The sequence below is a fragment of the Amphibalanus amphitrite genome, unplaced genomic scaffold, assembly GCF_019059575.1.
Source record: "Amphibalanus amphitrite isolate SeventyFive unplaced genomic scaffold, NRLGWU_Aamphi_draft 000050F_arrow, whole genome shotgun sequence".
Taxonomy (NCBI): Eukaryota; Metazoa; Arthropoda; class Thecostraca; order Balanomorpha; family Balanidae; genus Amphibalanus; species Amphibalanus amphitrite.
Genome location: NW_024881546.1, coordinates 1,446,382 through 1,459,763, shown reverse-complemented (window position 1 = coordinate 1,459,763; position 13,382 = coordinate 1,446,382). Strand labels below are relative to the sequence as shown.

General features: G+C 46.5%; 1 protein-coding gene across 1 annotated transcript in view; it reads right to left on the bottom strand.

Annotated features, from left to right (window-relative positions):
* LOC122377786 overlaps window positions 1–12,097 on the bottom strand; it is a gene marked incomplete at its 3' end in the record, with an annotated part of 46,472 nt that extends 34,375 nt beyond the window's left edge. The window contains exons 1-2 of the mRNA XM_043358203.1: window positions 11,723–12,097; window positions 167–360 (exon numbers count right to left, since the gene is read on the bottom strand). Coding sequence (XP_043214138.1) covers window positions 167–360; window positions 11,723–11,741 — 213 coding nt within the window. The remainder of the gene's footprint in view (window positions 1–166; window positions 361–11,722) is intronic.
* Between the last annotated feature and the right edge of the window lie 1,285 nt (window positions 12,098–13,382).

Sequence of the window (13,382 nt, the reverse complement as noted above, 5' to 3'; positions counted from 1 at the left end):
CATGTTAGGTACGAGGCAGTGGTGGTTGACACCTACTATGGATAGCCGATAGGACGGCTACTGGTTGACCTGGCCTGACTTGACCCGACCTGGCTTAAATCGAAATTAGAAGACAACGCCATCAAACTATGATTGTCTCCTACGACTGGGTGACGTGTGCACCTACCTTTTCGATGGCGAACCGTTGGGGGCACATGAGGTAGGTTCTGGGCCGCTGTTCGTGCAGCAGGTAGCGGCGCACAGTAGCGGCGCCGGCCGCCGGCCGCTCCTCGTGGTAGTCGTACGAGCTGTCCTCGGGCACGGAGCGGCCGTCGATCACCCACGACCTGCCCTGGCACAGCAGCTGCAGCACGACCACCGCTGCAACAGCCACACCAGCCGGGCATTGCACATTATAGGGCCTTGACCCGCGCCCCACTGGGGTCTGCGTGTAACACGCCCTACGGGGGGGGGCTCTTCATAGCCCCCCTTCTAACTCCGAAACTACTGGGCCGTTCGTCAAAATTCAAACGGCGTCTGATAGCCCCGGACAAACTGTCGAGCAAACCTAATTTCATTGACCTCGAGGTCTCTGATGACGTCACAAGTCATGTCAAAGTAAAAATTATTAGCATTTTGGCTTGTTCACATTTTGGGCTCTGGCCGCCGTCTTACTGGTCAGATCAGGCTCAGTTTTGGTTTACACACTCGTGAATAGATACTTTAGATACCCTGAGGGTACCAAACTTGTACTTTGATTTTCAGGTCAGGGTCAGGTCATCACAGGTCACGGAAATCTTATATCATAAGTCGGTCACGTGACACATGTTTTACGGTCCATTTAGTCCATAGATTTCGAATTTGATGTCGTTTGTGTCATTCGAGGTCATTTTGAGTTGAATTTAGCTTAGGTTAGGTTACGTTCAGGTAAAAAGGTCAAATTTTGAAATTAAAATTTTTCAACAAAAAAGGTGTCTATTGGATGCAAATTGAGCTCTGCAGGAACACGATGGTGCTATTTATATTGGTGCCTACAATGTCAAAAACGTACTCAAAAATTGGTTTGAAAAATTTATAATTGTGAATTGTTTGCAATAATGCGTAATAACTTGGCCATTTTTAAAGATATTTAGCTAAAACTTGCTAGAGTAAGCCATAAGCATGTGTTCTATCACATATATTCCGTTGTTTTTGAAAAGTCAAACAGTTTTTGAAAAAAAATATGAAAATAGAAGTTTTGAATTTCATTATATATAATTTTCAAAATTTTGAAAATTTTGAAAATCCGAGATAGCAGTTCGATAGCGCAGTCTATTCTGAGTATTCTCATGCACGGAAATTGGATCTATCTTAAAAACTTAGCTCTTGGGAGCGATTGCCGTGGTTCAATGTTTTGCGTCGAAATCGGCCGAACATGACGTCACTTTGACGTCATTTCCGGCCAACCTATGGTAGCTACGAAGTTGATATTTTGATGCAAGGTGTCAAATTGATGCAGCCGAAGGTACTGAGAGTTTGGCGTCGATACGTCAAGCGGTTTGGAAGTTATTGCAGAAAAACGGGGGACTATTCATAGTCCCCCTGCATCTGCATTCTGCAGCCTATCTGCAGCCGTTTAGGAGATATCGACGGAAAAGGACAGGGGGGCCGTTTCGCCCCCCCCCCCTACGGGGCGCGGGTTAACTATTGCGTCGGTTTCGGACATCTTTGGACAAATGGCTGGCTTGGACATTTTTGGACGGACGTTCGACGTAAGTATTGGACTCTGCACGGACGTTGGGCATACATTTTCTGAAACTGACTTCACTTCAACAGTGTACAGTGTAGTGACACCGATATCGGCTTCACAAAATAAGTGTTAGAGCTCAGTGAATTTAGTTATCGTCTTTTCGCCCGCTTGTGTCGGCTGTGTTTCTCCTCGGCCGACGCGCGGCCGCTGTATTGCGGCACAGCATCTCTCGCTGGAGCGGGGCTGTGCGTCGCGGACTCGTATGTACAGCGATTGGTCGGCTGCTGACCACGTGATTGTGAGGCGAGGTCGGGTGAGGGCGCGCCGGCGGAGGGCAGTCGGGCAATAACCCGGTTTACATAGCATATTTGACGAGGCTCTAGCTCGTTAATTTGGGGATAGTTTCGTTGCAGTGGTCTTCAAATATTTAGATGGGATCATTCTGTAAATTGTTAAGCACCATTGGCATCTTTTGCAACATCACGGACGGAGATATAAGCTTGCAACAAACCCTATGTAAACGCGTCTAATGTCTGTTGTCGCGGCTGGTGCGTTGGGACCTCGAATGTTATATGCGTTTGCTGGGGACGTCGTCAGTCTTGTCTGAGAGGCATTCTGTCGTCTTACTCGGCGACGCATATGCATTCGAGGGTCAAAATCTGGGGCTACGTCTGTCTGGCTAGTTTCCACATACGGGGCATTCCACGTCAAATCAAACACCGAAATCCGTCATCCCCTTCGATTTTTCTGAAAATTTGTAGGCAGACTGGGCATGGTTCAAAACTGAGTTACGTATAATATTTTCAAAATTTGATAACGTATCGCTGAGATATAGGTCACCGAATATAGCGAAAAATGCCACACATCAATTTTTTAAATGGCTATAACTCTGGTTCCTTTTCTGGTATCAAAATGATGTTAACAGGGTCTTATAGGCAATTGATAAGGCTTTGATTTTTAATTATAAAATTAAATTGAAGTGACCTTGAAATGCATTTGACCTTGAATTAAAACAGAAAAATTTAAATAGCAAAAAACACGTCACCTTCGATTTGGGTAATTTTTACATATTATGTCCGTCACAATGTTCCTAACCATCTGTGAAAAAATTGGAGTGGGCCATTCATAACTTTCGCGGTAAACGCCGTTTTCATGCATCAACATCACGCAACCGCGCGTGACCTTGAAAGACAGAGTCAAGACATGCTTGCTTGTGTACACTTTCTGAAATGAATGATTGCTGATTAGTGATATCCCAAACTCTGCGAGAATGGAAATGCATAGTCATCGTAGTCAAGCATTCACGTTCCATAGTAAAAGTGTCTCAGGCAAACGGTATTTTGCGGTGAATTTTGAGCCGTGTGGAAATGCATCATGAAGTAAATTCAACGAAAACATTATCACGCTACGATATTTTCACGTCTTTTGATCTCCACTATACGAAAGAACATACATTTTTTAGTATGTATGGGGAATTTCTAGTTAATCCAATAATAAATATGGCAGTTAGAGGCCTGCTAAGAGTAACATGTCGCCGGCTGAGGCGGGCTCGGCCGATGCGGGAAACGCAGCAATCACAATTTTGTGTTTACACGTTCATATTTCAATTGTTTACCAACCGATTTTCAAAATTCTTTCACCATAAGATTGCCTGTACATTTCTTAGTCTTCTCACAAAATTTGACGCGAATCGAAGGTAATCAGCGGTAGGGAGCGCGATGTAAAGACGGAACCGTTCCGTTCCGTCCCGGCACAGTCTACAATTCAGGCGGCGCGTAGCGGTCGGCGCCGGCTGCCGAGCCGCCGCGTTGCTGCGGCGACAGGATGTTCACTTTACACCGCTATTACTAGAACAGTTGTGAACCGATTTTCTTATTGCTTGCACGATGAGATGCCCAATTCAATTCTTGACAGGTAGCCATAATTAATTTCGCATTAATCTTATGAGATATTGGCGAAAAACAGGAGGGGTGGGCCAAATTTGTTCTTCCCCCTCCACTGCGCGTACTAACATACGTTTGCATATGTGCAATTTTCTTCAAAACTTATGAATGGCCCACTCTAATTTTTTCACAGGTTGTTAAGAATATAGTAGGCAATAAAATATATGAAAATGAGCCAAATCGAAGGTGACGTGTTTTTTGCTATTTCAATATTTGTGCTTAAGAACAGAGTTAAGCAAATTTCAAGGTCATATATTTAAATTAGTGCAACTCTTAACAAATGCTTAAGAAATTACCTAAACAGTAAGGTTTATTTCATTCAAATCAAACAAGTACAACCAAAGTTATGGTCGTTCAAAAATATAAAGATGCAACATTTTGTAAAAATTTGGTGCCCTATATTTAGAAGACCTGTGGTCAGAATGTGCAAAAAACATCAATGTAATGTCCGGAGCCACACAGGAACTCGCTCACAAATTTATAATGAAATCGCTGATGGTAAGGTGCAAAACAGCCGATTTTTGTTCGATTTGACGTGGAATGCCCCATACGCTTTTTGGACCCAACCACCGATAGCATAGCGCCGTGAATATGTTAGCCTTACCAGTCTGAGCGGCTGTTCGGCGAGCATATTCACGGAGTTGTTTGTATCATTTGAGCGTGCCTTGCAAGGTCGCTATTCCACACGGCTGTCAGCCTATTCAAGGGTGGCAATTCTTGGGTTTCCTCGAGCGTCTCTCGAGATTCACTAACATATTTCTCCGCCAATTGGTCGCTTAATATCGAGTCCCTCATACTTCATAACCGGGGTCTTAGCCAAGTGTCTATCTTGTTTGTCTTGTTTTTGTTGACCAAAATACATCCGCCTGGTGTATTTATACCTTCTTTAACCCGCGCCCGGCTGGGGGTCCTGGATTTCCACGCCCTGCTGGGGGGGGGGGGTGTTTGAACACCCCCCCCTTGTAACTCGGCTCCTGGGCCACGTAGCGATACGCGGAAGGCGGCGTTCGAAAGAGCGTCAAAAATAATATCACTTCGGTCAATTATTTGGTCAGGTCAAAGGTCAGGTCACCAGAGGTCATTGAAGGCAAAATTTCGCCGATTTCCAGGTCGAATGTCAAAAATTTCCAAGAAGCCAACGCATAACTCGAGAACCAATAGAACTACAGCGCCGCGGAAAAGCGCATTCGATAGCCCTATTAAAGGCCTTTCTGGGTAATTCTCTCAGATTTGACCTAACGTCAACGGTTTTGCCTGCAGGGGGTAAAAATTGCAAAAAATAGCCGATTTTTTTCGGAAACAGTTTTTCTGCAATAACTTTTGACCCAAGCCTTGTACGAGCTTACTTTTACCGGCATTGTGTTCCTCTCGTCAAGACGCATCGAATGAACTATAACTTGACCTTGAAAGGTCAACTTGAAAATTTGACCTCGGGTCAAGGTCATGACCTGACCGGAAAGGGTCATGTTGCATATCAGTCGATCCGTATCGTCGAGCTGAACACATCTAAGGCGTTTTCATCGCTCTAGCATGCCTCTATCAAAAGTTATTTGCGAAAAACTGTCAGATACCATTCGTGACCTAAGATGACCTCAGGGCATAAACAAGGGTCACGGACACCATTTTCATGTTCAGTGTGTCTAAACCACTTGTAATTTGGTGTTTGGGAGTGTTTATAATGTCTTTTGTCCAAAAGAGGCGCATTTCAATTTTCTCCCATTGACTTACAATGGGGAGGTCGCAAAATTGACCTGACCTTAGGTCATCGATAGCAAAATTCTGAGATAAATATTTTGTACATGCTATTGCTCTTAGCAATTGCTGAAAGTTTCAAAGCGATCGGTCACTCGGTGTAGCTATGACAGACATTGAAACTTTTTATGAGGTAAGGTCACTTCAAGTGACCTGGTGACCTGACCTTGAATGACCTTGGTCTGAAATTTTCACAACATGTGTAGGATCGATGTACGATAAGGTGTACCAAAAACGGCGGCGCGGAGCGCCGCCGTTTTTGAGATATTCGCGAAAAACCACAAGGGGGTGTTCAAACACCCCCCCCAGCAGGGTGCGGGTTAAAGGAAAAGGGCCACCTTCGTGAAATATGAAGATATCGCTGTTTTTCATTTGGACATTATTATTTTTCATTTTCTTTTTAAAACTGGTGCCAGAAGTGCACAATTCGCGAAAAAGTATTTAAAACTATTTAACATATTGGTACTATGTTGATACTCTCTACGGCACCTACTGTATGATGGCATAGCGATGACGTCACACTCAAGCCAATCAGCGTTCAGAAGACAGACTCGTCGGATTGTGTCAGATAAGCTGATTGGTTAAAGCTGAGCTGGTTGGAGCTGATTGGTAAAAAACCAAAGCCTCGCCGCGGGTGGCTGTATTGTCGGATAAGAACGCATTCCTGGGATAAGGACGCATTCCTGGCGTATTTTCTTTTAAAATTGCCGATAACTACGAATGGAAGCCGAAATCGGCCGTAAGTAGGTAGACAGGTTGAGGTAGGTTTTCGGACACGGGCACGGACGTATAAATAAACTGGACCCGCAACCACCTCCATTCAGGTGAAGCCGACAAGGCGCCATTTTACGTTGCCAAAAAACCGTGCTCTGGAAGGTCATCGAGCCAATACAATTAGAATTGCGTCTAAACGGATGATCGGATCGAGATGCTGGTGGTACCGTTCGACGGGTAATGCTTCGAGGCAGGTGATGCTGCATGTCACAGGTCATTCGGTGTCACGTGGCGCGTGCCACGTGCCGACAAAGTCAGGAAGGGCAAGAACCTTTAAGCGACGCTCCAAATTAAACGGTGGGCGGCACAGGTGCCAAATTCACAGGTCACATGTCCCGGTGTTCGACCATTAACATATGGTATACTCGGCAGCAGGGGGTGCGGAATGCACGCGCCAGGGGCGAAAAACATGCTTTGGGGAGGCGTCCTCCGATTCCGGAAAACCTTGACCTAGGCACACCAAATTTGGCACACTGACACGACTGGACGAGTGCTTTAAGGCGCTGTACAAATAAGCGTGCTGGGGTACACGGTGCACGTGCTGTGCACGTGCAAACCTTTTGATGTTGCACTCTGTGTCACATATGCGGGTAGGGCGGGTAGCGCTGGCAAGCTCAAGGTGCCAAATTTACACAGGCCACCCAGAATGCATTCCAGCATAGTTATTGAGCATATCCATTTCCTGGTGGACCCTAAAAGTGCGCTCTGCACGTGCAAAAAATTATCCGCGCCGGGCGGTGGGGATACTTGGACACCCCATGTGGATTTATGTAAATATCTTGAAAACGGCGTTGTGTAGCGCCGCCGTTTTTGGCACACCTTTTCGTAAATCTTTTTCACACATGCTGCGTAACTTTTAGACTTAGGTCACTCAAGGTTAGGTCATCAGGTTAGGTCCAAGTGATCTTACCTTAGGAAAAGTTATAGTGCCCGTCATAGCTACACAGACTGAACAATCGGTCTAAAACGTTGGCAGCGATTACTAAGAGCACCATTGTACCTCTACCTCGGAATTTCACTGTCCCTGACCTAGGGCTCTGTTGATTTTGCGACCTGATAGGTAAGTCAATGGGAGACAATTAAACTGCGCTTCTGTTGCACGAAACTCATATAAACATACTAAACAATGCACTCAAATAACGGGACACAGGTAGCAGGGAAACGTGACAAATTTAATCGGGAAATTGCACCTGTGACTTCTACTTATGTCCTGGGGTTATTTCAGGTCATGATAGCCCTCCACAACATTTTGACAGTAACCTTTGGTAGAGACATGCAAGAGCGCTGAAAACACTTTTGATATGTTAAGTTCAACTTCGTAAATTGAGTTTGTTGCGAGTTCTGCGGGTCATTTATCAGGAATGTCATGTTTGTTTTGATCACAGCTGATGTTTTCATGCATTTAGGCCAGGTCGGGTCAGGTCAGGTTAGGTCAATAGTAGGTGTCCTGCCGCTTATCCATAGTAGGTGTCAACCACCACTGATGGCGTCGTAACATGTTACGATCGAAGGCTCTAATAACTTCTTAAATGTTAAACTGACAGAGCTGGGCAAGTGCGTTCCTTTAGTGCGTTCCTGCGTTCTTCCGTACGTACGCACCGCCCTTTTTAGGAACGCAAGAACGCAGGAACGCAAAGTTTTTCAAAGGAACGCAAGTAAGAGGAACGCACCACCCGAAATTTTGAAGCGTTCCTGCGTTCTTGCGGAACCACCCGAAAAATCATATTGCTGCCAATGACCTCTGTGTCAAATGTTTGAATCTCGAGTACGTGTGTTTGCCGGTAGAGGCGCCACTTGTCGGTCGAATCGAGGAAGGCTTGTTTAGATTTAGTGGTGATGTTCACTATTCGATTCGGTTTCAGGCATCAAATGTGTAAAGTAAATATGATAACTTTTACTTAGGTACATCTTTCAACTTAACTATTGTTTTTAAGCAGGTCGTATTTTTGTTGAAAACCCTACGGATGATATTGGTAAAACGTATTTCAGATATTCGATTCGGAAAAGAGATGTCGAATTGCTTTTCGGCCCCGCGTCGCCATTCTGGGTATTCGGCCTTGGGGTATTCTGTGATCGATTCGCCCCGTGTTTGGTTGGGCCCGCGCCGCGTGGTTCGGCGGTATTTCTTTGTCCACGACTTCGGTTGTGAAGAACACGCCTGTAGTGTTGGACTGGCGCGATTTGCCTACTTTGTCCGCTACAGTGTTGCGTTGCACTGATTTTGGTATGATTTGCTGCTTGGTAGAGCCAGAATACAATACGGGTTAACAGTTTGGGACGCAGGAACGCAGGAACGCTAACGCACCGAGCGAAAAAAAATTGAGGAACGCTATTCCAGGAACGCACTAACCACGGCCGGAGGAACGCAGGAACGCTAACGCACTACCGAAAATCGAGGAACGCGCCCAGCTCTGTAAACTGAATGCTAAATTCGAAATCAGCCCCCAAAATTGTCCTAGGAACATGTAAAACTGGAAAAGGTGAGCCAAGGTCATTAAAGGTCAGTGACCTGGACCTAATTTTCACGTGACCATGACACCCACCATATTGCATGTGACCAACATTATATCACATGTTTGAACGCTTGAAACCACGAAAAGACAGCAAATGCGCGGCTAGTGCGCGCCGACATACGCCGAATCGCGATTCCGGCCAAACATGGTCTCGTAATAATAACTCAATATCAGATGCTGATTTACCGCTACTCAGTCAAGTTAGAACCATTTCTTGGCCGCGGTCACCGTTCAGGCCACCACATAATCGTATTACACCGCGCTTGCTCAATGCTCAGTTCGTATTGTAAAAGCACTGCGGCACAGCATAGATGCAGGCGCTGTGCTACTGCCATCTATGGGTGAAAGATGAAGATAATGGTTATTGCGGTACAGTATCACTGCGGGCGCAAACAGCGTGGAAACAAAGATGCCTATGCTGCGCTACCGGGCAATGGTAGCGTAAATTTGCGTACCGGCTGGGTAGCTAAAAGTTTTGAAGCCCGAATTAGCGTAACCTGATGACCTAACCTTGAGTGACCTAAGTCTGAAAGTTACGCAGCAAGTGTGAAAAAGATGTATGAAAAGGTGTGCCAAAAACGGCGGCGCTACACAACGCCGTTTTCGAGATATTTACATAAATCCACATGGGGTGTCCAAGCATCCCCACCGCCCGGCGCGGACAATTTTTTGCACGTGCAGAGCGCACCTTCGGGGTCCACCAGGAGATGGATATGCTCAATAACTATGCGGGAATGCATTCTGGATGGCCTGTGTAAATTTGGCACTTTGAGCTTGCTAGCGCTACCCGCTCTGCCGTATATGTGACACAGAGTGCAACGTCAAAAGGTTTGCACGTGCACAGCACGTGCGCCGTGTACCCCAGCACATTTATTTGTACAGCGCCTTAAAGCACTCGTCCAGTCGTGTCAGTGTGCCAAATTTGGTGTGCCTAGGTCAAGGTTTTCCGGAATCGGAGGACGCCTCCCCAAAGCATGTTTTTCGCCCCTGGCGCGTGCATTCCGCACCCCCTGCTGCCGAGTATACCATATGTTAATGGTCGAACACCGGGACATGTGACCTGTGAATTTGGCACCTGTGCCGCCCACCGTTTAATTTGGAGCGTCGCTTAAAGGTTCTTGCCCTTCCTGACTTTGTCGGCACGTGGCACGCGCCACGTGACACCGAATGACCTGTGACATGCAGCATCACCTGCCTCGAAGCATTACCCGTCGAACGGTACCACCAGCATCTCGATCCGATCATCCGTTTAGACGCAATTCCAATTGTATTGGCTCGATGACCTTTCACAGCACGGCTTTTTGGCAACGTAAAATGGCGCCTTGTCGGCTTCACTACCTTCCATAGGAGGTCCATTGGGATCGTCAGTCCAGTTTATTTATACGTCCGTGGACACGGGCTACAAGATGGCTATCTCAGTTTCAATCCCCATGTTACGGGTGGCCCTTTTCCTTTAACCCGCGCCCCGTAGGGGGGGGGGGGCCGAAACGGCCCCTCCCTGTCCTTTTCGGTCGATATCTCCTAAACCGCTTCAGATATCGCCACCAAACTTTCAGGACCCCTCCGGGCATCAATTTTACACATTGTGACCAAAAATTTTCCAGAGGCTATGATAGGTTGGCCACAAATGACGTCATGTTCTGTCATTTTCGACCGAATAAAGACCTTCGCGAGAAGACCTGTCAGGCCTACAGCTTTGAAGATACAGAAAAATGATCAAGACATAAAAGGTGTAGAATTGACAGGGCTACAAAACTGCTATCTCGGATGTTTGAAATTTTTGAGTTTTGAACCCCAAAAATCAAAAAAACTTTTTTTTTGATATATTAGCCAAAAAATCCAAAAAGTTTTTTGAGTTTCAAAAAAACCGGAATATATGTGATAGTACCTACCGTCTTCTATCTACATACCGAATTTCAGATCGATACCTCGTTTTTTGGCCAAGTTATAGCGAAAAAACTGTTCAAAATTGATGACGTCAAATTTTCAAACTCAATTTTTGGCAGTTCTAGACCTCGTAGAGCAAAACAAAGACCACCATTAGACTCCCCGTGACGAGCTGCATCGAATAGATACCCATTTTTTTGCAAAAATATCAACTTTGAAATTTGACCTTATTTGACCTGACCTTGACCTGACCTTCACCAAAACGTGACCTAGGCTGGCCCCAAAGGCTGCCTAACCCACATAATCGCATTTGTCATGTAAAATGGACCATAAAACATGTATCACACGACACTTTCATATTGTGACCCCGGTGACCTGACCTCGCTGTGACCTGACCTGGTATCAGTGACCTCAGATAGCAAAGTATGTGTTTGACGAACAATGTACCATCGATGGTTTTCAATAAATTACCAATTAACTCGATTTCACAACACATTTCTTGAAATGCCTGTGAACGGTGAAAATCTGACCTTTGACCTGACCTGTGACGTCATCGGTTTGACCTAGGTCAATGAAATTTGGTCACAAGGTAGTTCCCGGGTGGGGCTATCGAACGCCGTTTGAATTTTGAAAATCAGCCGGTAACTTTCCGAGATCTTAGGGGGGCCGAAACGGCCCCCCCCCCTACGGGTGGTAGGGTCCGCCGGTAGCCCTACGGGGCGCGGGTTAACTCGGAATTGTAACAATAAGCACGTGATGATTTACTATTTAGAAACTTTATGAATTTGAATAATTCAATGATCTTGAATCACATCCATGTTTCGCTTATGATGGCTTATGCTTTTCTACGCATCGACGCTCTCCAAAAAAAAAAAAAAAAAAACGCTTTCCTTCCCGGCATTAAAATGGTGAGATTTTAGCCCTGATGGCGGAGGAGGGGGGGGGGGCAGGTCGGTGACTGCGGGGATTTGGCTTCCCTAGTCAACATGCTAGACGAGTCCCTGACCTTTCGTCCGATGGGCGCATCAATCAAACAAAGATGTCATGGTATACGCACATGTCAAAAAACATCAATCAAAGATGTTATTGTATACACAATACACATACGCCTCGAGGCTCGAGACACTTTCCTCCCAACCACTCACCTGTGACCGTGGGCGCCATAGTGACGGTGACAACAGCGACGGTGTAGTCTCCTCTTCGCCTCTCGTTCGACCACCAGCACCAAATCTACCTCCCTGTCAGTCCAAGCATCACCGACACGGCCGCACCGACCAGTCCAGCGCGGCGGCACGGTTCGACTCCGCGCACTGAAGGACCCGCCGACGACGTGCCGCCGACGCCGACGTGCCGCCGACGCCGACGAGACACGCCGCTCGTCCTTCTCAAGTGCGCGGCCGGGGACAGCTGCGGGGCACCGAGAGCACCGGCTCCGGCTGACGCCCGACTCGGATGTCGGGCGCGCAGGCCACGTGCCCGACACGGACCGGGCCGTGACGAGAGGCGGCGCTCCTGGCCAGACGCGCAGTGCACCTGTGTGTAGAGAGGGACGTGCCGGCGGCGATCAGAACAATGCCACCCGGACCGTACAGGTGCCGCCGCCGCCGGGGACGACACAACCTGGCGCTGAGTGGCAGCAAGAAGCCACGCGACAGTACACGCACGCGGTCTGTCTGACAATGGGAGACCCAACAACTCATGAAACGTTGAATAGCTGAATAGCGTCAGATAGGTAGCTGCTAAGTGGTAGTGAAAATTTTAATTTAAATCAGCCTACGTGTTAGCTTAATCCTTCAGCCCAAACTTCCATGAAGGCGAGTTTTGTAGGAAGTATCATTAGAATATATGACCTTCTCCTCGGAAAATGACCAAATGAATGAAAATGATTATTTATTGATGAATTGATGATATTTCGGTCACAGACCTTCGTCTAAATCGAATTCGTTAAATCGTACAAGGCAAAAGTAGCGAGTGAAATGCGCAACAATTGTCGACTGCCTGTAGAAAGTGAAAAATTCAAAATTCGTTTGTCTCGTGGTCGTCATGCAGGGCTAACATCACATTTCGAGGTTCGCATCGCTTTCGATCGTAAAAACGTATCGATATCAAATCGTACAACAATATCGAACAACAAAACATCAACAAAACATCTGATCATACACCCTAAAGATATCATGCACTTAAAAAGCAAAAATATAGCTACGCCCTAAAAGGTACACATGAGCAGAAGTTCGGTACAAACAGATTGGCAAAAGCATATTCATCTAAATACATGCCTGCTGGCAAGAGGGCGAAGCGCCGGCAAGACGGTGCAGCGCCTAGACCCACAGCGGGCCTCGTGATGGATAGGTCAGGCGGCTGGCGGGGGGGGGGGGGGGGGGGGCGCGGCCGTCGCCGAGCAAAAGTTGTGCGTCATATATAGGTACACTGTACAACGTACATACATATAATGAGGTACACATACATGGTGAAATATCAAAAAACCAGTAAAATATATATAACATACACATCAAATCTAAAAATACAAAAATACAAAAATACAAAAAGTCACACTACTCGCATGATAGGCCATGACGATCCCTGAATATTCAATGTCGGTGTCTCGCTCCTAATGAGTATGCTTTCAGCAATTTTCCTGTCTGGATGATCCTGGGCTCTGTAAAGTATTCTAAGATGTAAGACATCTGAACCCGTATCAGTCACTGAAACGTGCTCCTTCAGAAAGTGGTCACCGAATGGAGTGTTGGGGGTTCTATTGATAGCGTCACGTCTGTGTTCATTATATCGTAGACGGACTGGACGCAT